The 27,249-nt window shown below is 38.8% G+C and overlaps 3 protein-coding genes across 7 annotated transcripts; 2 read left to right on the plus strand and 1 right to left on the minus strand.

The window, feature by feature from the left end:
• The first annotated feature begins 717 nt into the window (after nt 1–717).
• On the plus strand, nt 718–6,251 carry LOC130920778 (perilipin-2-like). Of its 5 annotated transcripts, none has more exons than XM_057844233.1 (8): nt 718–882; nt 978–1,009; nt 1,172–1,367; nt 2,744–2,826; nt 5,056–5,100; nt 5,173–5,296; nt 5,378–5,514; nt 5,760–6,251. In XM_057844233.1, exons 2-8 carry the CDS (start codon nt 992–994, stop codon nt 6,123–6,125), a joined length of 969 nt encoding a protein of 322 aa, XP_057700216.1. In that variant the 5' UTR covers nt 718–882; nt 978–991; the 3' UTR covers nt 6,126–6,251. The 5 variants fall into 5 exon arrangements, with proteins under 5 accessions (XP_057700216.1, XP_057700217.1, XP_057700219.1 ...); XM_057844234.1 differs by having other exon boundaries at nt 721–882; nt 5,176–5,296; XM_057844236.1 differs by having other exon boundaries at nt 732–882; nt 5,056–5,296; nt 5,472–5,514; nt 5,760–5,976.
• Nucleotides 6,252–8,517: 2,266 nt separating this feature from the next.
• On the minus strand, nt 8,518–12,629 carry rps6 (ribosomal protein S6). Its single transcript, XM_057843565.1, has 6 exons — nt 12,543–12,629; nt 11,680–11,811; nt 9,548–9,758; nt 9,102–9,248; nt 8,837–8,994; nt 8,518–8,642 (listed from the first exon to the last, which is right to left on the minus strand). The coding sequence occupies exons 1-6, from the start codon at nt 12,546–12,548 to the stop codon at nt 8,547–8,549; spliced, it is 750 nt and encodes a 249-aa protein (XP_057699548.1). The 5' UTR covers nt 12,549–12,629; the 3' UTR covers nt 8,518–8,546.
• Nucleotides 12,630–13,177: 548 nt separating this feature from the next.
• On the plus strand, nt 13,178–26,837 carry acer2 (alkaline ceramidase 2). Its single transcript, XM_057844602.1, has 6 exons — nt 13,178–13,506; nt 13,770–13,884; nt 15,479–15,620; nt 16,914–17,051; nt 22,639–22,776; nt 24,977–26,837. The coding sequence occupies exons 1-6, from the start codon at nt 13,393–13,395 to the stop codon at nt 25,161–25,163; spliced, it is 834 nt and encodes a 277-aa protein (XP_057700585.1). The 5' UTR covers nt 13,178–13,392; the 3' UTR covers nt 25,164–26,837.
• The last annotated feature ends 412 nt before the right edge of the window (nt 26,838–27,249 follow it).

The raw sequence follows: 27,249 nt of genomic DNA on the forward strand, positions 1-27,249 counted from the left end.
TCCGTGACTTTTTTTTACAGACGCCAAATTTTTCATTGTGACATCATTTGTTTAAAAGATGCGAGTGAATAATTTTTAAAAGTTGTTTTGTTTTTTTAAACGAAATATTAGACACCAATTAATTATTCAAAGCTAAAAATGACAGACATTTTAATGATAAATATAATTAATTACATTCGTTTTATGGCTGGGTTGAAACAAAAGCGGTTGCGCGACGTCTGTAAACAGGGGGTTTCCAGGGTAAAATGGACAAATTAAAAATAGTTCGGGGGCTTCATGCGCCATGAATCTGCTATGGCAGCATATAGACGGATTGTTCTATCAAACAAAACAGCTGTTTTGGCTTTAAATACAGCAGTTTCTTTTAAAGAGGAGTGCAAGAGCAGAAACTGCTTTTTCAGTCTTGTCTGTGTTTTCCGCCATATATAGAAAATTATTGGATAAATATTTGCCAAAACTGTCAAATTAGAAAAAAAAAAAGTTAATGTTGTCTTTTAGGTTTCGTGGGGTATGACGAGGGGTAAAGTGGAGAAATAAAGCATATTTGCTGGCCGATCACATATGCATGAAGGATTTCAGTGAGCCACCACTATTTGCTCTGTCAATGGGAACCAAACGAAGATGTGACAAACTTTCAGGTTTTATAATTGTTGATTCTCCATCCTAACAAATTATGATAATTTTCTTCACGTTGCATTTGCACTAAACAGCCATTACATTTGCGTATCAATCTCTTAAATGTCTTCACTAGTTCGGCCTACAATTACTAAATAACGCCTAGGTGCACATATCGCGAGATTAGCGTTTAACGTGATCCCAATTTTCGGCTCTTCGCCGAAACATGTCACCTGAACTGTTCCCATAAATGCTGTTTAAAATACGGTAAGTTTGTGACTAATCTCCGTTTTCGTTTGGTTTAATTAATGGGTACCCAAACATATTGTTATTTTCACATGTTGTTCCTTTTGGGATTTTAGTTCGCGGCGAGGACATGTCACTGAGCAAGCAGGTGAGCGCAATTTACTGTGATTAAAGCCTTCCCGTCTCAGCGTTATTATTAGGATGAAACTCTTTAGATAACTTCACTACAGCAAATGTCATGATTATAAACCTCGTTATTTCTAAATGTCCGTACGGGTGTTTTATATTTCCCTTTATTTGTGTGTCGCAGAACGCTGCTGCCAGAGTGGCCCAGCTGCCCCTGGTGCGCTCAGCATTCACCAACCTGTTAGATCTGTACGGGGACGCCAAAAGTGGCAATCCTGGTTTCGGGTCGGTGTGTGAGGGTCTGGAGAGTAGCGTAAAGCAGTTGGCCTCGGTGGTTAGTCATCGCGTGTCACCTGCCATCACCAAACTCAACCCGCAAGGTGGGCACCTAAAAACACGTGCAAGAAAAATTGTAAATGCTGAATTACTGATACAAATTTATCACTTAAGTTGAGGGGTGAAAGTGGCTAGAATTTCTTGCCGGAACTCCCCGACACGAAGGTTGAAGCCAGAATTTGTATTTTATTTTTATTTTATTCTTTCATTTGTGTGTGTGTGTGGGCGGGGGTCAAACCTCTTAAACTACTGAAATGCAAAGAAAACTATTTTAGCTCAGCTATTTCTATAACACATACAAAAACGTATTTTCATTCAAAATTGTATTATTTTCAATGATTTGCAAAATAAAAGTTAACAAAAACATGTATAACCCCAACCTCCAGCTCCTAATTTTTATTTTCCCTCATTTCCTCACATACTAAATGCCAAATCTCAATTTTAATTACTTAAGAACATAGGAGGAATATTAAAATTGAAGTTAATGTAAACATTCTTTTAAATGACAAAGATGAGTAACATACATTCAGAAAAATGACTACAAAAATGAGTACTTTTTTTTTTTTTTTTTAAATCATAAGGAAATTAATAAGTAGCCTAACATTAATGAACAAATTTCAAAGAGCACATTGACAGCTAAGATGTTCTGAACCTCCCCATCAGAGCAAATGAAACTAAATATGATAAATGAGCCTCTTCAAGTCTTTCATTGCTCTTAGATTTGATCCATTTTAAGTTGCATTGCCCTTTTTTTGTCACATCATTTTTTTTGTTTTTTTGTTTTTGCTGTTCCAGAAAACATGCACATTTGAACCAATCAGTGCTAGCCATCTTTGCTGATCACATGTCAGTATGACAGCCAGTTGAACGGATAAATGAGTCCAGGCGTTTTGCTTTGCTGCGCGTATTCGCGCATTGACGTGACTCATCATCGTCAGACTCGGATAACTGCAGAAGCTGGGGAAACCTCCATGCCGTTCGTGGAATAAAATAAATAAAAAATACTGTTGGAAACGGATGACACTACACAAGCACTTTATTATGACTGTTGTTAACACTTGTGTATGTAAATCTGATGTTGGTAGATCATTTTTTTTCTTGGAGATGAAATGCATTTGTGGCAGCGTAGCATTTTTTTTTTTTTTTTTACATAGCGTTTTGACAGTTGCAGTCATATTTTCGGAATCAAAGCACCATGTACCGGAACAGCATTCCGGCCCTGAATCTTATACCTGAACTGCATTCCTGACCGTTCTGGCCCACTTTCACCCCTGCTTAAGTTGGAAAATAAAAATGGTTTCCCCCATATCACTGCTGTCCTTGCTTTAAATTTCATCGTCCGCAAAATCGTAATGATGGTCTCATTTTACTTAACATATAAATACTACTGACCTCTCTGTCCTTTGCATCTCCTTATAAGTTTCCCTTGCCAATGATGTTGCCTGTAAAACTTTGGACTGGTTGGAGGCAACGTTCCCTGTACTGCAAACATCATCAGACCAGGTGACTACATAATAGTGTATCACAGGCGTAGGTTTGGTCTCAACATTGGTAGGGACGCTATAACGGCATAACCTGCATGTACACCTTTTGGGGACGGGACATTAATTAGACCAAACAGATTGGGTACATTTCTCAAAAATAGCTGGTTTCGACATAAAAATGAAATAAGTTAAAATTATTTTCATGGGACAAAGTCGTTTTTTCAAAATGCTTGCTTGATTTAAAGGAAAGTTAAAGTGGTTCTGTTTTTGTTTTTGTTTTTTGGGGGGGGGGGGGTGAGATTTTAAATTTTTTTTAAAAAATGTGTATAGGCTGCAAATTATTTTTTCTTAATGTAGAAAATAAATTTTAATGAATAAATGCACAAAATGCGCTGTTGAATTAACCTTAACAGTTGAAAACATACAGGAAGACTAAGCAGCTTTCTAATCGTTTTACAGGTTGGCAAGTTCACACAGTTTAATGTTATGCTAACTCTTCTGCAGGTCGGACTTTCAGTTGAAAAAGTAGTGGTGTGTTCCCCACCTCCACAACATTGACGTCGTTTTACATTACTTACAGTGGCTTCTGCTGCTGGCCGAAAAAACCTAATACCCCTCCTCTTCAAAGGGGGCAAGGAGTCGGCATGTGGACGTGTATTTCTGTCAGTATTGTGTGAATGTGGGGGTTCTAGTCATCAGCCAATCAAACATGCGTTTGAGGGGAAAAAATGGACCGACATGTTCAGCAAGTGAGAAGGGGTAAATGTAAGTCTGGACATAATGAAAGTAATTCACTTAATAAAGGTAGGGTAAGCTCTATCCTTACAACATATGGGAAGACAATCTAAACAACCTATAAAACTGAAGTCATTATATAACGCAAATAAGGTTGCCTAAAAGTTGGTGGGGACAATTTGAGCATCCTGAAAAGTTGGTAGTGTCATGTCCCTACTGTCCCTATGCAAACCTACGCCCCTTGTAGTGTATATACTAGGGGTGTGACAAAATATCGAAATGATATATTGTGATACTTTGTATCCCAAAAGGTTATCGATATGCTCCTGCAAAAAATCGATGGTGATCCCTTGTTTTTTGCGGTTAATGGGGACCAGAACCCGCTGCGTTAAGAAACCGTGATATAGTAGTAGTAGTTTTGTTGTGTGTGTTCAATGTATTTATTCAGATTTATCATTGAAAAGACATACATATGACATGTTTTCACTTTTTCCCAAAAAGTATCATTAAAAAATGCATATATATATATATATATATATATTTTTTTTTTCAAATAAATGGTTTTTAGTCACTTAAAATGTTTTAAACATGTTACTGTCCCACCGAATTATTGTTTTTAAAAAAAGAATAAAGTAGTAGAAAAATGCTTGGCTTTATTAAATGCTTCAGAGTCCACTCAAATCTGTTTAAGCTGCTCACTTACACACAGTGAGCTGCCACAGCAACTGTTAAATTAGTTAAACGATGATTGAAACATGCACGTTGAAGTTAGTGTCTCTGGCAAGATCAAACCAAAACTTGTCAATCCTCGTTAACTTTAATAAGCAACTCTAGTGTACTGCCTGACGAACAAAGAGCAGGGAGAGGGAGGGAGAATTTGCGATCGGCTCTGGACAGATCATCAGTATTTTTCATCGGGGGAAAAAAAAATTGACCGCGATTGACTGAGGGCACAAAGTTTGAAGCGCGAGGTAGCGAGGTATCACTGTATCATTTTAAAAAGGTGTCGATGTTTAAAAAAAAGAACAAACGAGTTGTTACCAAACTCTTCCACCATAATGGTTTCTCTGCTAACTCAATGGCTGCCATTGACGGCCCTAGACGCCCAATCCTTTTAAACTGGGAGGGACGAATGAATGTTCATTTGAAACCAGAGCATTTGCAACCAGTCTTTCGAATGTGTGTGTGTGTGTGTGTGTGTGTGGGGGGGGGGGGGGCGTGTTTACAGGTCACTTTTTGTTCATTTTAGAACATTTACAGGTCACTTCCTTTGACTTCATTAATTTGGCTAAGAGCATTTAATTAGCACATGAAAGTTTTATATAAATATTGATCATTTCACTGCTATGTGTGCATATCCTTGGCCACATATATATGCACACAGTATATGACTTAAAATGTAATTGTTCTACTGACATGATGAGGACACTAAAGACAATTTTGAGTGATATTGGCCAATGTGACTACTTTGTCTCATGTGTTGGTACTTCCCACTTTGATGTTTCCTTCCAAGCTTGTGGCTGGCCTCAGAAGTAAGGTGATGGAGATGCAGGATGCGGTAAGCATTGCAGCACACGGAACCGTGGACTCTGTGCAGCATGCAGTTATGTGTATCATGGCGAGTGCACAGCAGCCGGGTGACCGATCATTGATGGGAAGGGCCATAAGTGTATCCAGCATGGGACTGGCTTCTGCACTGAACATAACTGAAGCTCTTGTGGACCGAATGCTACCACCTCTAGAAGAGGAAAAAAGTAAGTGACCGAGAGAGTATGAAGCAAATGTACATAATGGTTGCCTAGTCCTAAACTGGAAATGAATTGTCGAGTTTATAGAGGAAGAGGATGTCTTAGTGGAGGATTCTGAGGATGATTCATTCGGCAGAAAATACTCTGTGCGACTGGTGACACTTTCCATTACGCTGTGCAGGAGAACCATCCAGCTGGCTGGAGCCAAAATGCAGTCTGCGCAGGTGTTTACTGAGATTTGAATATGAAAAATCATACAGGACTCCATGGAGAGATTCTGCACTACTATAGTGTAATATATTTTTAGGGGAGGACAATTTTTCCTCACTAGAAAAAATTTCCACAATATTTAAAAATCAGGTCCAGCAGATGGCGCTTTATGACCTCTTGGTGATTTGTTCGGTGGTTTTAAATTGATAGGCATATTGTCCAGTAACAGGTTAATTACACCAGTTTCTTGGAATTTCAGATCATGGCTGCTCTCTCCACATCTTCCGGTCAGCTTCGTATCCTGCAGACGAGCTGGATGGCCCTGACATGGAGCTTGGAGCAGCTCCCTCCACTAGTACAACAGCAGATTGGATCTGCGATTTTCAACTTTACGCAACTCTACAACTTGAGAGTTGCCCCACAAAGCTGCTCCAAACCAGATAGAGGTGTAGGCATTAGTACAAAGGTACCAGTGGCAACCCAAACTCCACACAAGGTTGCCAAAAATAGTCCACATACAAGTTCTAACTGGCGAGCAAGAAGACCAGCTAGCATTTCCGTGATTGTAAGCCGGTCAACCCAATTGTCAGGAAAAGGAATGGGCAGAGTTGAAGGGTTTCACTAAATGGTTGTTCTATGTAATTGATTGGGCTCAACGATCCCAGAGCTGTAACAATAGATCTGCTTTTGATCTTGTACGTTGCCACTATTTGACAGTGCAGATATTGTCATGTACTTACTTATTCCTGAGTGACCAATAAATTTGAATTTTTTGAAAATTCTTCAATGAATCTGCTCCACACTCTAGTCCGGTTGAATATGATGCACAAATGCCCTTTGAGTACCTAGCAGTCATACAGTGGGAATGTTTACAATTTTCTAATTGCACCCCTTAAAATTGAACTTATAGGGCAGGGGTGCCCAAGTCCTCAAGATCACCTATCCTACCTGTTTTCCATGTCTCCCTCCTTTAACACACCTGAATGAAATGCTCTGCAGGAGCCTGATAACGATGCCGATTATTTCAGGTGTGTTGGAGGGAGACACTGAAAATAGGGTGGCTAGGTGATCTCAAGGACCGGACTTGGGCACCATTGGCATAACCCTTTATTGCCAAACGTATCACATTTGATACACCTAAAATTTCATGATTTTGAGACTAATTCAGAATTTTTACAATTCTCTTTGGGGAATAAAAATGGATGCAAGTCAACAAATGCATCTGCAGGTTCCATGAGGAAAAAACAGGATTTAGCAAGGGTTATAGATATCAGAGCGCTTATTATATTCATTTTGACTTTTTTTGTTTTTACAAATGTGAAAGGGTTTCATTAGGACCTTATTTGTCGAATTTTGGGATTCTGTTAATAGCTTCATGTTGCAGGTATTTAAGGGAAATGGTGCTGCTTGCGGAAAAGTTGTCATGAACACTAGTGATGGGTCCAGCGACAGTAATGCGCCGGCGCGCGCGCCGAGCTCATGGAGACATCCCTGCGTCGGTGCGCGTATCGCTAGAAGAAAATCACGTGACCGATGCATGAACTCATCCAACTGTTTCGACAGTCATGACGCGGCAAACTGGTTCAAAAGGAAGCGCGTCTGTCAACGCGACGGAGCTGCTGAAACAATCCACATCTGTTACTTCCTCGTTGTCTACATACTGTGGAAATGGGCGTAACACAGGGAAAACGCACTTGTCACCTTCCAATCAAAATACAATTTTAAGGTAACTCAGTTCATTAGTGTGACGGGTACACACAGGGCCGTCGTTTACGGCGCGTGGAAATATGGCAATGTAGTGTAAAGCGCTTTGAAAGGTGGAAAAGCGCTATACAAGTATAACATCATCCCTTTTCATGTCTTCAAGAGGGTCAGTTGGCATATAACCTGCTAGTTTAGTGGTCAAAGCACTCGTCTATAATCCTCAAGGCGTCGTGCGCGCGGGTCCGAGTCCTGGTGTGAACGTGTTGAACGGATCGTGTCTCAACAGCGCGGCTTCAAAAATACTGGTTATATTAACGTTTTTGCAGGTGAAATGTCGCATTTGTACTTTCAAGCTGTCAAAGACAAACAGTAGCCACCTCCTCAATGCTGAAGCATTATTGGGCTAAGCATGAGAATGAAGTTTCTTATAATCCCAAGATAAACACAGGTATAGAGTCATTCCTTTACTTACCCACAGTAGCTTTTTTGATAATTAGAAATTGGCAATTAAGCTATTTATTGTCCACTTCATTTTTTTTTTCCCCTGGTGGGCTATGGTAGCACTTAGATGACAAAGTGGGGAGTCAGGGAGGCAATGCAACTGTAGATGAAATTGCAAAAGTGCAACGATGCATGGCTGAGATGAACATGGCACGCAATGCAGATTTTCTTCAATACTGGACATCTTATCCAAACCTCTTTCAACTGGCCGAGAAATTCTTGTGCATGCCGGCATCATTGGTTTCCTGGGAGTGTGTGTTGTCCACAGCAGGTGTAATTGCTTGTTTAAAAAATAAAAAGGAACAACCAAATTTTAAACATTAAAAAAAAAAAAACTATTGTTAAAATATCAGAAAAGTCCACAAGCATCCTCATTCACCCATTCATTTCTTAAATTTTCACATAATGTATGTTCACATAAAGATATGCAATACGAATGCAAAGATTGATTTTACATGCTGTCATCAATTCAGTGTCAGTCTGTCAAGTGGGTTGCCCGTAGGGATTTTTTATGTCCAGCAGGTGGCAGTATTCAATGACAGTATCCACACGGTGTCAACACAGTGTGTCACTGTCGACATGCTTCATGAGGTCTCACGGACCCATCACTAATGAACACTGCAACATGGTGTGGTTTCATTTTAACATTTGTATTTGATAAATGCTGCAAAGTGAAACCAACCTCATAGCTTTAATTATATTGGGACAAACTTTATTTTAACATTAACCTGTGTGTTCTAAACATTAACATGTTTGCTTGAAATTGTATACATTTAACTGTGAAAACTTCTGAAAATGACCAAACAAGTGGATTTAGACCAAACATTTTATTTGACTAAGTTCACTTTTGGCTGGACTCAGACTTGGATTGGGATGCCCTGAGAGAAGAAAGGCGGCGCCTCTTGGCGATCTGTTCCTGGCGCTTCTCTTTGGCTTCCTGGTGATGCCGAGAAAATGCATGTAGTGAAATTTGTTTTGTTTTTTTAAAAAATCACCTGATATTTTCTTACATCTTATTGAAATGTAAAGCCTAAATACATCATACGGCTCAGACACTAATTTGGCACGGTGTCTAGAGGAACCATAGCAAATATACTCTAGAAATAGGTGATCCACGAAAAGAGACATTACCTTCATCCTCTTAGCCAGCAACTTGGCGTACTCTGACGCCTCCTCTTTGTTCTTCTGGGTGCGCTGCCTCTTGAGGGAAATACGGCGGCGTTTATGCTGCAGCACACGAGGGGTCACCAGTCTCTGGATTCTGGGAGCCTTGGACCTCTGCTTCTTGCCTGAAAAGACCGACAACATGAGTGCATGTTTATATCAAATTAAAAGTGAGAGTTGTTGAGTTACTGATGAGCTCGAGTCACTGTCCAAATGGTTACTGAAGACATACCTTCCTTGGTCAGGGGTCTCCTCACAACATATTGTCGAACGTCATCCTCCTTGGCCAAGTTGAAGAGTTTGCGGATTTTGCTGGCCCTTTTAGGACCGAGGCGACGGGGAACGGTGCTGTCGGTCAGCCCGGGGATATCCTTCTCGCCTGGTGGTAGCGGATGAAAAAAGTAGATTAAAGATTCTCCAGTAATTATTCAGCATTGAAAGTGTGGATTAACATTTGCTGTCAATGTGAGAGAACTCTCGTTTCAACCAGCCACTGTTTAGGTCCGGTCGTATCTGGCGAGTCCTCTACAGTTCCTTTGGCAACACTCTGTCCCACCTTAATGACTACAGACCAGTGCAAGCAAAAAGGTTCCGCTTGGTGTGCCATGAACAACCCTCAAAACCACCAAAATCACCATACTGGGACACTTTCTCAACAAATGACAGCTTAAATGTTACCTTTCTTGACAATGACCAAGTTGAGAACGCTGAGGTTGGCGTCTACGATGCAGCCGCGGACAGATTTGCGCTTGCGCTCGCCAGTCCTGCGGGGGCGGTAGCAGGAGTGGCCCTTGCTGAGCAGCAGGCGCACACGGCCGTGCGTAAGCACACCCTGCTTCATGGGGAAGCCCTGTTTGTCATTGCCTCCGCTGATGCGCACCACGTAACCCTTAGAACAAAAGTAAGGGAAAAGTGAGGGTGGTGGGCAAAGAAAACCAGAGACATGAAGGTTCTGATACTACAGAAAATATAGAAGAATCCCACCAATCTCAATGGTTTGGTTTCTAATAATTCATTTACCGTATTGGCCCAAATGTAAGACAGTGGTTTTTGCATTGAAATAAGACTGAAAAAGTGGGAGTCGTCTTATATTCGGGATCTAGACATTATACCCGTTAGCGACACGCGTTAGATATCATTGAAGCGAATGCTGAACTTGAGTAATGTTGTTATGACTAGGGTTGTTCCGATCATGTTTTTTTGCTCCCGATCCAAAACCGATCGTTTTAGTTTGAGTATTTGCCGATCCAGATATTTCCCGATCCGATTGCTTTTTTTTGCTCCCAATTCCAATCATTCCCGATAATTTTTCCCGATCATATACATTTTGGCAATGCATTAAGAAAAAAAAGAATAAAACTCTGACGAATATATACATTCAACATACAGTACATAAATACTGTATTTGTTTATTATGACAATAAATTGTCAAGATGGCATTTACATTATTAACATTCTTTCTGTGAGGGATCCACGGATAGAAAGACTTGTGACTTTGTATAGTGTGACTAAATATTGCCATCTAGTGTATTTGTTGAGCTTTCAGTAAATGATACTGAAGGCCATGCTCAAATGCATGATGGGAAGTGGAACCATGACAAGTGGAACCATGACTGCGTAGTGCTACCAATCCATATATCTTCTCTGCGATGGGATATAACATAAGGTGTTAAGAAAATGATCAATTGCTACCTTGCTTCCCCACATTGCTTCCCATGATGTTTGTAATCGAAGGGAGAGGGATTGTAAGGCTTTAGCCAATTAAAATAGGGCTCCAAAGGCTGCCAAAATTCACTCTACTCATTTTACGCTGCCTTTTAGCTCTCTATATAGGCAAAACGCCACCATTACAGATGGCGCGCGACAATGCGTGAGTGGGTCGTGCAGCGCACGCATTAATTGCGTTGAATATTTTAACGTGATACATTTTTTAAAAAATTAATCACCGCCGTTATTGGGAGAAATTTGATAACCCTACCTTAAGCCTAAACTAAAGACTCTGGATAAGTAACATATTATGTCTAACGTTAAATACAATTAGAAAACGATTTAATTAAAATATATATATATTAAAAAAAGGCATGGCCGATATTTTCCCCCCCAATTCCGATACTTTGAAAATGACGTGATCGGACCCGATCGATCGGCATCACATCTCTAGCTATGACAGATCTCAGCTATTCTCAAGTTTGCATTATTTTATTGCAATGTTTTTCCATATTCAGATTTGTTTCAAGACCACAGTAAGTTAGACCACACTTTGATGGTTAATGCAGTTATTGCAATTTTGTTGTTTTCTCACAATAGATTGGTTTACTTACATTTAAAAAAAAAACAGAAGCCATTCATTTACGAATGTGATTGCACTTTAGTTTATATATTTTAATGTTCAGATATTAAGATTTGAATGAGGCAAATTAACATGCTTTCTCTCTCGAATATATTGTTATAATTATTTGTTTCAGATGCACTGTAATTATTTTCTGTATAAAAATTAATTTGGTGTTCAAAAAGTCTTTTTTTTTTTTTTTTTTTTTTAACTTGAATCTTGAAGAAGAGGGGGTTGTCTTATAATCAGGGCCGTCTTATATTCAGGCCAATACGGTATATTAAGCATGTGAGAGAACTCTCGTTTCAACCAGCCACTCTTTTGGTCTGGTCGTATCTGGCGAGTCCTCTACAATTCCTTTGGCAACACTCTGTCCCACCTTAATGACTACAGACCAGTGCAAGCAAAAAGGTTCCGCTGGTGTGCCATATTTGCTGATATTTCAAAATAAACAATTTAAGTGACGATCATATCAACTTACCTTCCATTCATCTCCCAGGGGGTCAGCAGCCACCTCAGTGGCCATGCGCTTCTCATAGAAGGTACGGAGCTTGCGTTCATCGTCCACTTCAATGAGTTTCTGGCAGCCAGTAGCTGGGAATGAGATGTTTAGCTGCAAAGCAACAATGTATTCGCATCATTACATGAGATACTCGTACAAAGGACAACTTGACGAGAACCTACTTCATCTACAAAACTGGACAGTTGTATTTGGTGGAGATTCCCATTTTAAATCTTATATGGAAACCTTCATAAGTTTAATTAGTTACTAGCATGCCGCGTTGTGGACCTCAATTGTTTCTTATGGAAAGCTCATGCAGGAAGGCCTTCCTAGCTGCTTCGCTGCTCGTGCTATAAAATTTGTTAAAGTGATTCCAACTTTGCCGCGTAATTAGACCCCGAGTACATCGTTTGAATACATAGTTGACTCACTGACTGCTATTAAACGGCGATAAAAGTCCAAGATTTGAATGACTATCAGCCCTCAGACAAATGGATTAGACGTCTACTAGTTCCGAACTAATTTAAATCAACGCCAGAATAATGAAAAGAGCCACATGGTCGACTTCTATCATCGCTAACAGCAGTGAAATGAGACGTGTGTTCGTCAAAAGCGACTTCAAATGAGTGCACATTTCTGTATGTGAGCCGCCATGTTTCTATACTCGATAACGTCCTGACGATGCTAGCTGGCGATACAATCAAAGCCCATCCTCAGCGACTTAAGTACTATAAATGCAATTATTAGGACCGCTTGATTCTTTACAATTATCGCTTTGCGTATGTAGTAATATTTTTGGGAAATGTGTTTCCTAAAAACATACATTTGCACAAATGTCGTACCTTCATTTTGCCAAACCGGCCCAACGACGGTCCGCCACGAAAAAGAGACCGGATGTCCGCCACGGGATCTCACGTAGGCCTAAATTCTCGCGATATGTCAGATTCCTCTTTTTTTATAGTGTATTTGAATGACACGAATAAAACACCGTAATGCTAACTCGCTCGTGATGGAAAAGCAAAGTTTGCAATATGTATTATATAGTTATCATTAATAAACATTTTCAAAGACGAGTTCATTTATCTTTTATGTAAACGTGACGTTCATGTATTTATCATGTATTTATGGTTGAAAACGACAGTTATTAGAATATATGACGTGATAGCCCGCATAAAGTGTGATGTTAAAGTTTTGCTTCAATTATCTACCTAATATATAAACAAGTAATTGAATATATTAAGAATGTTACAATAAATTACGAGCAAAAATGTATTGGTAAACATTTTAGTTAACGAGGATCTTTATTGTTGTTTTTGTAGGTGACAGACTGTTACAGATGCAAGAGCTTAGCAATTTATTGCTGTAGTTAATTTTTTTAGACGATGTTTTCATGCCCGAAAACAAAAATGGTGTGTGTAGGAGGGAACTCTCACAATTTGACTGGCACTCTTAGGTGGTAGACAGCGCAAGTGACAACGCGATGACGTTGACGTTTACGTCGAGCACAGCGCTGAGTCTCTTGTCAGTCTAGTCTCGAAAATCTTCGCACCATCTGATGTGCAACGCGCTCGCCACTTTTATGAATTCTTTTGAGATCGACGAGGAACCATTACAATTTCATCTCGCGTGTTTTTGTTTTACGTAGCGTGACGACAACACTGTTGTCTCTCTTTGAGCGCAACTAGTCCAGACATGAGTGACGTTAATCTTATTTTCTGGGACCACTTGCAGGCTGGCAGCTCCGATGTGGATTGGTGTGAAGGCAATTACCTTATTTACCCGAGCATCGCTGAATTTTACAACACGGTCAGTGTGCACTTTAAGTCATAACAGTGCTATTTTCCCTGCATATTTAACGCAGCTCGGCTTGCCATTAACAACTGTCACGTTTCTGGCTTAGTTTTTCTTTGTATTGAATTTCTGCCGCTTTCAAAACTTGATGTTTACCGTTTGAGCTGCAGCATCAAGTTACACATTTTTAGTGTAGAGGTCCTTGCTGCTCCCCACGCTGGAAAACATCTGCCTGTGTGTTTCTTTTCTCATAGGTTTCCCTTTGTTTGTCATTTCAGATCAGCAACATTTTGTTTTTTGTTTTGCCTCCCATATTAATGTGCTTGTTTCGCCAATATGCAACACATTTCAACAGTGGGATTTACCTCATTTGGACCCTGCTGGTCGTGGTGGGTAAGTTGGCTTGACTGACATGATTCTTTATTATGTGATGCTGACCCATTTTCTGTGACACTCGTCAACTCAGTAGCTGTGGAGAAATAACACTCCGGTTTTTCTACATAGAAATGGCAGTTTAAACATGCAATATCAAACCAGCTGTTTACAATGAGGCTTCAACTCATGACAGCACATGACACAATAACCTGGTTATTGTAGGTTTGCAGCGGATTTCCAGTAAATACAAACAGTTGATAGTAAGGAAAGGAGGTTATTGTTTTTCAAGCTTGTAGTCATTTTTAAAGACAATAGTTCATATGATGTAATATGATCTTGTTTCAATATTTTGGGAAAATAACTGAGTTTGTGATAAACTTAAAAATATATATATACATATATGACTTAATCGTTTCCAAAACAACTGTTTCCCCGTTTCCTTAAAAAGAATGATTGCAAATGTAAAAAAAAATAATAATAATAAAAAAAAGATATTTTTATGACAGAAAATGATACAATAAAGGTTACGGGACACAAATGAATTCTTTTGTAACAATCAACAGGTGAATTAATAAGATAGTATGGAAAAATATAAAAAGAAACCTCCTCTATTTAGCACAGCTTGTTCCAGTCAATGTCCTGGTAGTTCAGATATTGCCAAAAATAATATGTAAATTTACATTTGGTTTACAAGCAACCAAACAATGTCCAATCAAGTGCAACACAAAATTAACCATATTGCTAATCACATGTAAACTCAATAAGATATGTAGTTAACTCATTGTTTCATGACAATCACATCGTTACTGTCTACTTGTTGCTTAAACATGTTGTACTGCGCAACCTAGACAAAAACAGAAAACTAATCACATGGCTAAGATGGGCTCGAGAGTCAGGTGTATACTTAGCCATGTTTTACAGAACAGGACTGAGACATGTATAGCACATTGGTTGCTATGTAGAGATGAGTTACATACCAGTTCTAGTCATTGACGTAGTCTTATTGGAGCTACAGGCTATCCTCAATCATTCAACCCTTCTATAATAACTTGGCTTATTCCATGGCTGAATGAAAGAGGCTTTGATTTCATTTGATTCGACTCAGTAGTCTTCAGTCTTAAATAGTGCCTCTGTATGTAACAAAGTACGAGAGGCATTACGATGCCTTGTTACTTCAGTGTTGATTTTAACCGACAGTAACCCCCTTTTCCATTTCCCCAAGGGTTGCCTTACTGAGGTCAAAAAGAGGTAGGGTAAACCAAAAAGCTTTGTGTGTGTGTGTTGGGGGGGGTTTGGGGCAGTTTTATGTTTGAAATGTATAGCATCTGCCTGTTTGCCAGGCAGACACAATCCGTTCTGTTTTTTTGTTTGTTTTATGGGATACATAAACTGAGTCTACAAAAGTCCCTTTATTTGAAACAAAAGAAATATATGACAAGCTGCGTTCCTTGTAAGTGCCCTTGACAAATCAGATGGTCTATTTCTAAACTGCTTTGGGAAGAGATGATAGAAACTGTTTAGAAAAGTGCAGTCCTTACAACACCTCTCATCTGGCTGTACTGTCACCCTTCACTATTCTAATGAGCGCGTCCCTCCCTCCTCTTTACACTAGGTATTGGCTCAACATATTTCCACGCTACCCTCAGCTTCCTGGGCCAGATGCTGGATGAGTTGGCCATTTTATGGGTGCTCATGTGTGCCATCGCTATGTGGTTCCCAAAAAGATACTTACCCAGGATTTTCAGAAGAGATCGGTATGGATGTCATGATGGTCGATTAATCACCTCTAGATGCTTTAAACTGATGTTTAAATTAGGGCTGTCAAATTTGTCGCGTTAACGGGCGGTAATTAATTTTTTGAATTAATCATGCTAATATATTTGACGCAATTAACGCATGCACAGAATGACCCGTTCATGTGTCGCCTCAAACAGTTTACAATGACGCCGTTTTAGCACATTGGGAGCAAAAAGGCAGAGAAATGCGAGTGGACACAGGCGTTCATCGACAATCAGACTATCTTTTTCTAAACATGCTTAATTGAATACAACGCAGAACATATTTTATACCATTTGCAGCCACCACTGACAGTCATGGTTGCCCAACTTCGGATCATGCATTTGGACAGAGCAGGAGATGACCTTTTTCTTAACACTCTTAATTGAACACAACACCGACGATATGGGTATACCATTTGCAGCCACCACTGACAGTCATGGTTGCCCAACTTCCCATCATGCATTTGGGCTGAAAAGTTAAGTCGCTACAGTATCATTTAGTGAAAGTGCAACAAAAATAATATTCCTATCTCTCAAAAAAATAAAGAAAAGCGCTCAGTGCAAAGAGAACTGGCATTCCCAATCAAAATAGCTATGCAAAATACACAGCAAATTTACTCAGACTTTGCCTTGGCTCGATCTCTAATTAATTTAAAACTCGCTATTGACACCTTGTGGTGTATTTTCAATCACTACTTTACCTTTCTCTCCATTCCAACAATAATTTACAGAGAAATATGGCATATTTTAGAGATGGTTTGAATTTTGATCAATTACGATTAATTAATTTTTAAGCTGTGATTAACTCGATTAAAAATTTTAAACGTTTGACAGTCCTAGATTAAATGTGTTGCTACCCCTGGATATCTGGAATTAGCGAACAGTTTTTTTTTTGTTTTGTTTTTTTCTATTTTGACACATCTAATTTTTTTTAGGATTATTTAGGATATCAAGCAGCTATATGGCCTATGCTCACTATTCTGTCACAAGATGTATCGACTGCTGTCACACCTCCAGTTTAATAATAGGCCAGTCTAAGATAGCTGACTCTAGTAAAAGCAGAATCACGTGTCCTTACTTCTCTTTCCATTGTCACACAGCCATTCTGGTTTCTGTTATTTTCCCATCAGCTCTATATTGTTAAATTTTACTTCACCTTGGAAGGATTTTAAGCCACCCTGACATTATTTAACAAACAGTGTTGAGTGTTGTTTTCAAGTGGGCTAAACAACTGTTATCCTGAAATATACTGTTTGCTCTTCGCTCTAGGTCGAGGTTCAAAGTAGTCATCGGCATCCTTTCAGGGATCACTACAGGATTGGCCTTTGTTAAACCTGTCATAAACTCCTTGTCGCTCATGACTCTGGGCATCCCATGCACCGTGCTGCTCATCACCGAGCTTAAAAGGTCAGTTGTTCGCTGGTATTTGAAACACTTGTGCTAAATGTATTTGGAGTCATGAATAGCTACAAGACAACAACCTTCTATGAAGTACTGGTCAGTGTGCCACTTTAATTTCAAGGGTGCACTTTGTTGTGCTTGGGCATGCCCATTTTTTGCTGTATTATTTTGAAGGATATTCAAAACAAACCAGCAGTAGAGTTGCATAGGTCGAGGGAAGCGAGGACCCTGCTGGGGGAAAAAAAGGAAAGAAAAAAAAGAGCATTGCTGCCGTGCTTTACTGCCATATCGATCCAATGCGTGATAATGAAGAACGATGTCATAAATATGACTGGCACGACTCAAGCACTGCTCGCCATTTTGTGTACAGAGAAGTGTATACACTAGGCTCACACAATGTCAAAGAAATGAATAGCTGTGTTCTGAGCTACTGTTTTACATAATCATCACCTCATTAAAACACAGTGAACATTCCTAAAGAACGTCTCCATTAGTGCAAAAATGAATGGCTGTAACATGTTTGCAAATCTTGTGGCAATCGGGTAAATTCTGTGCCTGCCAATAAAGAACTCAAAAAGGACAGAAAATAAATGGTGGCAAAAATATATCTTTTTTTTTATATTCTGATTTTCCTGTGCAAGCTGTTGTTTTTTTTTATTACAAGTCCCAAACCAATTGGATATGATTCTAGATATTGGCAGGTTCTCAGGGCCACTAAAAATAACACCCCACCTCTCCCTGGAAACCTGGACAGAGTTTCATCATTATAGTGTTTTAAAAGGCAAACATGAAGTGGACGGTTTTAAACCAAGTGTAAACACTGAAACCAGTTTCCCATGAAAACATTTGTGTTGACAGAGCAAGAGCCTATTCTAGCTGACTTTGGATAAGGGTACACCCTGGTCTGGTTGCATATCAGTTGCACAGCTCTTATAGCTACTAAGAGCGTACTTTTGTTTTATTCTCTTGGCAGCTTTAAAAAGTGAACATCAGTTTCTGACTTGGAAGCCATTGGAAAGTAGCATACGGTATACAACACTTATCCCTATGGCTGTACAGTACAGTAGTTCTTTCAGATTGTTTGTGTGTGTTTATTGTCAAGAGGGCAAACAAGGCGCAGTGTCAACATGTAGTCAGCAGTACATTAACTCTTACCCATTTGACCTTTTGTACTAGCCCTGTCGATTGTCTTGTTTTCCCAAAGTCGTTATAGAAGCATATACTGGTAAAGAATGTCCCTGAAAGCACATAACAAGAACGTTTCTAATCTGCAGCCTTTCCCTCCGTCGCAACAATTTGGAGTTTTGTGAAGCTGTTTCCTTCCAGAGTCAGCCCCATTCATTCTTCCGACGTCAAGTCTTCTATTGTTCAACCTGATCATAATTCTTGACATTATTGTCGGTGCCAGTCATCCACGGTGACGGCTTGTTTTTGTCGGGGCAGAATTCCCGCTGCCTTGTTTCATCTGACTTTTGCCTTTGCTAAGTATGTGAGGTGTTGTTGTTTGCCGGCGTTTTACAGTGCGACTAATTTCCGCTCACTTGCGTCACATCCACTGGAAAACAAGACAACCTTTTTGATGTAAATAACATTCCATTCCACTGTGTCATGACTAGCTGAGAGCAATAATGTGAATAATAGGTAAATTCTATAAAAACAATCAACATTTTTCAAGAGAAAAATATTCACAATTGTCACCATGTGCTGAATAGCAGTGGAAGACATCAGAAAGTGCGGCAGGTGTGACATTGTAGTCAGTCACTTAAACATATACAGTGGGACAAATAAGTATTTAATCAACCACTAATTGTGCGAGTTCTCCCACTTGAAAATATTAGAGAGGCCTGTAATTGTCAACATGGATAAACCTCAACCATGACAGACAGAATGTGGAAGAAAAAAAACCAGAAAACCACATTGTTTGATTTTTAAAGAATTTATTTGCAAATCATGGTGGAAAATAAGTATTTGGTCACGAGATCTTGTGTTTCTACCAAAAAGTTCTATTTTGGTTTCATCTGACCATAATACATTCTCCCAGTCCTCTTCTGGATCATCCAAATGCTCTCTAGTGAACCACAGACGGGCCTGGACGTGTACTTTCTTTAGCAGGGGGACATGTCTGGCAGTACAGGATGTGAGTCCTTGGCGGCGCATTGTGTTACTGACACTAGCCTCTATTACTGTGATCCCAGCTCTCTGTAGGCCATTCAGTAGGTCCCCCGTGTGGTTCTGGGATTTTTATCTCACTGTTCTTGTTATCATTTTGACGCCACGGGGTGAGATCTTGCATGGAGCCCCAGATCGAGGGAGATTATCAGTGGTCTTGTATGTCTTCCATTTTTTAATAATTGCTCCCACAGTTGATTTCTTCACATTAAGTGTTTTACCTAGTGCAGATTCAGTCTTCCCAGCCTGGTGCAGGTCTACAATTTTGTCTCTGGTGTCCTTCGAAAGCTCTTTGGTTTTGGCCATAGTGGAGTTTGGAGTGTGACTGACTGACATTGTGGACAGGCGTCTTTTATACCGATAATGAGTTAAAACAGGTGCCATTAATACAGGTAACGAATGGAGCCTCGTTAGATGAAGTTAGACTTCTTTGACTGCCAAAAATCTTGCTTGTTTGTAGGTGACCAAATACTTATTTTCCACTCTTAATTGGGAAATAAATTCTTTAAAAATCAAACAATGTGATTTTCTGTTTTTTTTCCACATTCCGTCTCTCATGGTTGAGGTTTACCCATGTTGACAATTACAGGCCTCTCTAGTGTTTGCAAGTAAGAGAACTTGCACAATTGGTGGTTGACTAAATGCTTATTTGCCCCACTGTATTTTTTACGTTGGGCCACACGCAGCCAAGAGAAACAAAAATAGAGATAGTTGTCTCGGCCGGTCCTTGCAGAAAATTCCCGCAGCTTCTTGAGTACTCCTGTTGGCCTCCTTGAGTTTTTTTTCATCTTTGTTTCCACAAATGATGTAGTTGGGTCAGGTTCTAAACGGGACTACTGTGTATGCCTGTGAGGTGTATTTCTTTGAAAAGTGAACAGAGCCAAACTTACACACCATTGCATTGCATTAATATCTTTGACCACTGTTCTCAGTTCTGTTTGATTAATAAAATATGTTATCATGCCAAATAGGTAGAAGAAGTTAGTCTGGTGTTTTGAGCATCAGAAAAAAGAAGCCAAAGCCTATGCAGTTCCGTTTCTTCATGGAAACTACAGTAAAACAATACTGTTTTTTTAGCATCTGTAAAAGTGCTCTAAAAATAAAATGTATTACGTTATTATTATTAAACCCAATACACTGATTTACCCTTTGTGGAAAAATAATCTTCATAGAATGTTTAATAATAGTCAAACTAATTATAATGATTTTTATATTTTGGGTTGTGCGTCATGTTGTCAGTAGAATGTTCATGAAATCTTGGTGTCACTACGCTTTCTACCCTTAAGCTTCTCATTTGAGACTCCACCCAAGATAAACATGCCAGCCTCTTTAGCACTTATCTATGCCTCTTAACTGTCACACGTTCCTTATTTTCACCACAAAACAAGTCCAAAGTCCTTCTTCCCGTCTCGCATCCCTTTGTCATGCCTGATTGTCAGCGCACTACATCCATCCAGCTGAGAACTACCCATAATGTGTCTTGCACATCAGGTTCGTTGGAAGGAAAAGCTTGTGGTTGACATGTGCTAAAAGCCGAGATGGATGATGCTGACTGGCTTTTGGCAGACGTTTTCCTTATGACATAACACTTAAAATCATACCATGGACACTTAAAGGCATTTCCCTTTGGGAGGAAGTATCACAAGTCAGCTATTCTTCAGTATTTCCTGTTGCCCGGGAGTAACCTCTCATATCTGGGAGGACACAGGATGTCCTTCTGAAATAATAGGTTGATTGGTAATTAGCAGAAGAACATACGTGACCCTTCAGGCTCTTTTTATCCAATGAATTACCCCCACCAAAAACAAAGCTTGTCAGGGACCAAAGCATATCATGATAAGATAAGGACAAACACAGCAAACTACATCCATTTTTTTTATTTTTTATTTTTTTAAATTTATGTGCATTTTAATTGTGTGGGGTTTTTTTTTTTTGTGTGTATGTGTGTGTGTCAAAATTTAGTCAATTTCTCCATGATACAAGGGCAAATGCAATGAAAAGCTTGTAGCATGTTACTCCACTGTTCAGCCTGCAGTGTGTGTGTTTGTGTGTTCTGCGCGTGCAAATTCTTAAGGACACAACTAAGAATAGTTTTGTACAGTATCATCAGCATTGTGGATTAGTCTCAGGGTCAATGACAGGGTGCAAATGCTCACTATGCAGAGAAGTAGATCAGAGGGTTTAGCTTGCTATTCTTCTAAATATGGAAGGAAAAATGGGTGCTAACTTGCACTTTAGCACCCGAGTATGGTGAGTAGAACTGGAGCAGATCACACAGCTGGGAGGCCTCAGGACCATCTGGGAGATTTGTCAAGCGGGAACACGAAGCTCAGTGTTGTCTGAAACACACCACCCACGTCTGTATGATTTAAACAGTGTGAAAGGCAGTGATTTGCATGGAAAAAGAGGGTCTATTTACAAATTAAAAGTCAGTATTTCCATTTTAAATGTCAAGAAACCGATATTGGGATTTGACAGGACTTGTTACTTTATAAACTGAAAAATCACAGGCAAATTTGAAGGTATTTTTGATTACTTCTAAACATATACACAGCTTTTGCTGTGATCAGTTTTAATGCTTTATATGAAAGCAATTGAGCTATTTTGCATTAGAAACAAATGATTCTTTGTAAACACAGTCAACAGACTATCTGACCATAATGCTAAATTGTCTGATTAACATTTTGTTGAATACAGTGTTTCAATTGGTGAATATTTCACTAATTGCGCCCCCCGCCCCATTTTTTTGTTTTGTTTAGATTTTAAGATTTTGATTTATTTGCAGTAAATATTGTGCAGTCTCCTTTTAAATACTGAACATGAACATTTCTATCAGAGATGAAAATTATATGAGATTAAGATGACACTGTATTGTATATGCTTTGGTGTACAGTATTGTATTTTTCGGACTATAAGTCGCACCTGAGTATAAGTCGCGGCAGCCATAAAATGCCCAACGAAGAAGAAAAAAACATATAAGTCGCACCGGAGTATTTTTGGGGGGAAAATTTATTTGATCAAATCCAATACATAGAAAAGATATGTCATCTTGAAAGGCAATTTAAAATAAAAATACAATAGAGAACAACATGCTGAATAAGTGTACAATATAACAATGTTACATGATGCATTAACAACCAAATGCGAATGTGGCCGGTATGTTAAATTAACATAGCTATTAAGAGTTATTCAGATAACTATAGCATAAAGAACATGCTAAAAAGTTTACCAAACCATCAGTGTCATTCCAAAACACCAAACTAACATGTGAACTGATATAATATTGTGTTAATAATTTCACACATAAGTCGCTCCTGAGTATAAGTCGTACCCATAGCCAAACTATGGGGAAAAAAAAACTGCGACTTATAGTCCGAAAAATACGTTACTTGTTGTGTTTCTCAGTAGTGTTTATTTACTGTAGGTGTGAAAACCCTCGTGTATTCAAGCTGGGTCTGATCTCAGGAATTTGGTGGGCTCTGGCTCTGCTTTGCTGGCTCAGCGATAGGATTTTCTGTGAAATGTGGTCATCTGTCAACTTTCCCTACCTACACTGTGCTTGGTAAGCTTACTTCACATTCACAACACAGCAAAACAAATATATTCGATTTTGGAGTGGAGTGATTTTCATTACTCTTTGCTTTGAAATTAACAATCTATTCTGCAATCATGCTTGATTATAAATTATTTTGCGAACAAAATTCAGTTTTATGTGGAATATGTTTATATTTTTTGTAATTAGAGGTAATGGACATCTCATTTGTCCTATTGCATTGTTTTATTTCTTTTTCATGACGCACTGTGCTGTACATTATGGACAGGCAAACTCTCAGATATAAAGGCATTACATCTTCAACTGCTTCAAATAAACAAACGAGACAATGTACCGTGGTATGTAAACGTATCTGAACCTTTTGGAATTTCTCACATTTTTGCATAAAATCACCATCAAATGTGGTTTGGTCTTTGTCAAAATCACACAGATGAAAAAAATTGTCTGCTTTAGCTAAAACCACCCAAACATTTATAGGTTTTCATATTTTAATGAGGATAGTATGCAAACAATGACAGACGGGGGGAAATAAGTAAGTGAACCATCACATTTAATATTTTGTGGCTTCCCTTTTGGCAGCAATAACTTCAACCAGACGTTTTCTCTAGCTGCAGATCAGTCTGGCACATCGATCAGGGCTAATCTTGGCCCATTCTTCTCTACAAAACTGCTGTAATTCAGTCAAATTCCTGGGATGTCTGGCATGAATCGCGGTCTCTAGGTCATGCCACAGCATCTCAATGGGGTTCAAGTCTGGACTTTGACTTGGCCACTCGACAACGTATATTTTGTTCTTCTGACACCATTCTGAAGTTGATTTACTTCTGTGTTTTGGATCATTGTCTTGTTGCAGCAGCCATCCTCTTTTTAGCTTCAACTGTCTGACAGAGGGCCTCATGTTTTCCTGCAAAACATCCTAATAAACTTTTGAATTCATTCTTCCATTAATGATTGCAAGTTGTCCAGGCCCTGAGGTAGCAAAACAGCCCCAAATCATGATGCTTCCTCCACCATGATTCAAGGTGGGGATGAGGTGTTGATATAAGTGAGCTGTTCCATTTTTCCTCCACACATGATGTTGTGTGTTACCCCCAAGTTTCATCATTTTTGCCAAAACGTCCATGGAGTGTCCAAGTGCCTTTTTGCGAACATTAAACGAGCAACATTTTTTTTTTTTTTAGACAGCACTGGCTTCCTCTGCGGAGTCCTCCCATGAACACCATTTTTGGCCATAGTTTTACATATAGTTGATGTGTGCACGGAGATATTGGACTGTGCCAATGATTTCTGTAAGTCTTTAGCAGACACGCTAGGGTTCTTTTTTTTTTTACCTCTCTGAGTATTCTGCGCTGAAATATTTGCTGCATCTTCTGTCATCCCTTGGTAAAGAAGCAATAGTGCCAAATTCTCCATTTGTAGACAACTTCTCTGACTGTCGATTGATGAACATACAGACTTTTAGAGATATTGTATCGTTTCCCAGCCTTATACAAATCAACAATCATTGATCGCAGGTCTACAGACAGCTCTTTTGACCGAGCCATGATGCACATCGGACAATGCTTCTCATCAAGATATTTCTTACCAGGTGTTTGTTTTATAGTGGCCAGGGCAGCTTTAAACCTCTCATCAGTGATTGGGCACACACCTGACTTAAAATGTTTGGTAAAAATTGGTTTCAAATGCTCTCTAAGTCTCCTTAGGGAGAGGGTTCACTTCCTTATTTATCCCCCTTCTGTCATTGTTTGCATGCTGTCCTCATTCAAATATGAAAACCTATAAATATTTGGGTGGTTTTAGTTAAAGCAGACACTGTATTTTCATCTGTGTGATTTTGACAAATGTCGGATCACATTTGATGTTGATTTTATGCAGAAATGTGATAAATTCCAACAGGTTCAGGTACTTTTTCATACCACTGTAGGAATGCGTTTCTTAGTGCTGATTGTGTTCTTTTTGGTAATTGACATGTTATGTGTCCTGCAAAGCTCTGTGATATAGCTTCAGCACTATAAACTTGTAAATAACGTTGACTTGATATGATAACATTCCTAAAAAGATGTAAGAAACAGTTCTGTGATGGCCAGTTTGAGTTGCGCCCCAACTCATGGCCCCTATCATAAACAGTAGGAAATGGTAAAATGTGTTTTTGCTTGGGTTTATAGGCCTATCAATTCTTGTTGTGATTCACAAGGTTGTACTTTTGCAGGCACATCCTCATTTGTCTGGCCTCCTACTTGGGTTGCGTCTGCTTTGCCTACTTTGACGTTGCGAGCGAGGCCCCGGAGCGAGGTCCAGTCATCATGTTCTGGCCCAACGAGAAATGGGCCTTCATTGGCGTCCCCTATGTTTCATTCCTCTTTGTACACAAGAAGTCAGCTATCAAGGTGACCTAAGGTGATCCAAATCTGCTCAGCTGGTTGCACTTTATCAGTTCAAGATTCATCACCAGACCTTCTGCCTACTTTATTAGGCATTTTGGATTGGATAACGGAAGGTCTTTATGACCAGGCAGTACTTCTGCAACAAAACAAACCGTGCCACAAACAACATAACAAGGGGACAATCTTGGTGGCTTCCTACAATGTCAGTGTTTAAACATGCCATGAAGCTTGTCAGAAGGAGCATGTGATATGTGATTGAAGTATTATGCATTGTTTGCTTTATTATGTTTTGTACATGGTATGGTATGAAAAAAAATCTTATTGCCTTTACAAACTCCCACATCTCATGGATGCACTCTAGCCATGAAAACCAGCATTATAGACAATAATGCACTGGATACAAGAACTGTGATTATTACATCATATACAAAATCAGCTGCTCAGAGTTCCGTGCCACTCTCCTATTGATGTCTTTGGTGCCAGCATGATAATGTGGTTGATTGGAATGCTACAGTATTTTCAAAACTATTCTTGTACTTTGTTAATCAATGATGTCTTTATATAACAATGAAAGAGAGCCATATGACCAAAAAGGGGAATGTTGACTAAATCGATTGGCTTTAGGTAAAGAAATTAATTTTAAAAAAAAACAAACAAAAAAACAGCAAAACCACTGTCACAACATTTCAGGTCAATTGTCAATATTTCGTGATAATTTTGTTAAGCTGTAAGTATCTTTCAAATGTTTTATAACTGGAAGTGTTTATATACTAATTTAGGCAGAAATCTCAAACTATGTCATGCTCTTTGAGTCTTATTTATTCCAGACTCATAATGATTGACAATAAGCTGTATGAGAATTATTTTCAAAGCTGAAATCAAACAGGATAATGGATGGACAAAGAAACGAGCACGGTGCTGCCCTATAAAAATGGCACAGTATATTCAAACTATATGCTGTCCAGTGTTGATGTTTGTTCCTCTTAAGGGAATAAGTGTAGGCTCAGTGCCTGAAATCACAAGCTGATTTGTGTATTATATTCTATGTAGTAACATTTTGGGCAGATTTTTAATATCCAATTTAAGGCTGTTTATTTGACCAAAAATCAACTGAGTTGTAAAATTATAAAGGGAATGATGGGTGCTGAAACCTAAAACAGAATATTCACCTCAATGATTGTATTCCATGTGAGGAAATGAACTCAGGCTCACATGTATAAATGACAGGGCGAATGAAGGATTGACACAGAAACTGCAGTCCTGATATTTCAAATTAATATAGCTTAACCCAAGAATAATAATTTTTTGAAAAGACAGTGTGTGAAATATGATTTTTTTTTTATATTGTATTATTAACTTTGTATTGCCAAATACTATTTTTTATTGTATCCTCTGGACTTACAGTATTTAAAACATTGCCAATATAAGCAGTGTCTCATTGTGGAGCTGAAGAATACATGACTGTGTAGTTTTGAATGAGTTGCAGTGAACATTGTGCAGAAAATAACTGAAGTGATACGTGTTAACTGTCTTTTTTATGATCACAACGCAGTGTAGCAGTAAGTTGTGTATTTTCACACGGGCTTTTTGTGTATGTTGATGTTTTTTTCCCCCTTTATTAGTGACACAGGCACACGGCACAGAATTATTTATTTTCATAATTTATCCTGTTTTTTTTTTTTTTTTCCCAAGTAAAAAATATTTGTAATAAATTATAATATTGGTACTTTATTTTATGCAATAAATGGAAACTATGAATACCATTTTCTCTGCATTGAACCTAATTACCATGAAGCGAATTGTTACTTTTGTCCACTACGAGGCAGAGTTTTACCACTTAATGATTTACCCAGAACTCCAAACCCCTTCGGTACTTTTTCCCAGGTGCTGACTTTATTCATCCAAATAAATTTGGAGGTATATTTGTGTCTTTATTATTCAATCAAAAAAAATTGCTTTGTAAAATAAAATAAAATAGAATTTAAAAAAAAGAAAATCGCTTCAATCAAAATATGTATTTTCAATTTTTAAAAAAGTCACTTCAATCAAAAAATGTGTTTGAATGCAAAAATAAATTTAAGACTTAAAAAAAATATTT

Source organism: Corythoichthys intestinalis, chromosome 8 (assembly GCF_030265065.1).
Source record: "Corythoichthys intestinalis isolate RoL2023-P3 chromosome 8, ASM3026506v1, whole genome shotgun sequence".
Lineage (NCBI taxonomy): Eukaryota > Metazoa > Chordata > Actinopteri > Syngnathiformes > Syngnathidae > Corythoichthys > Corythoichthys intestinalis.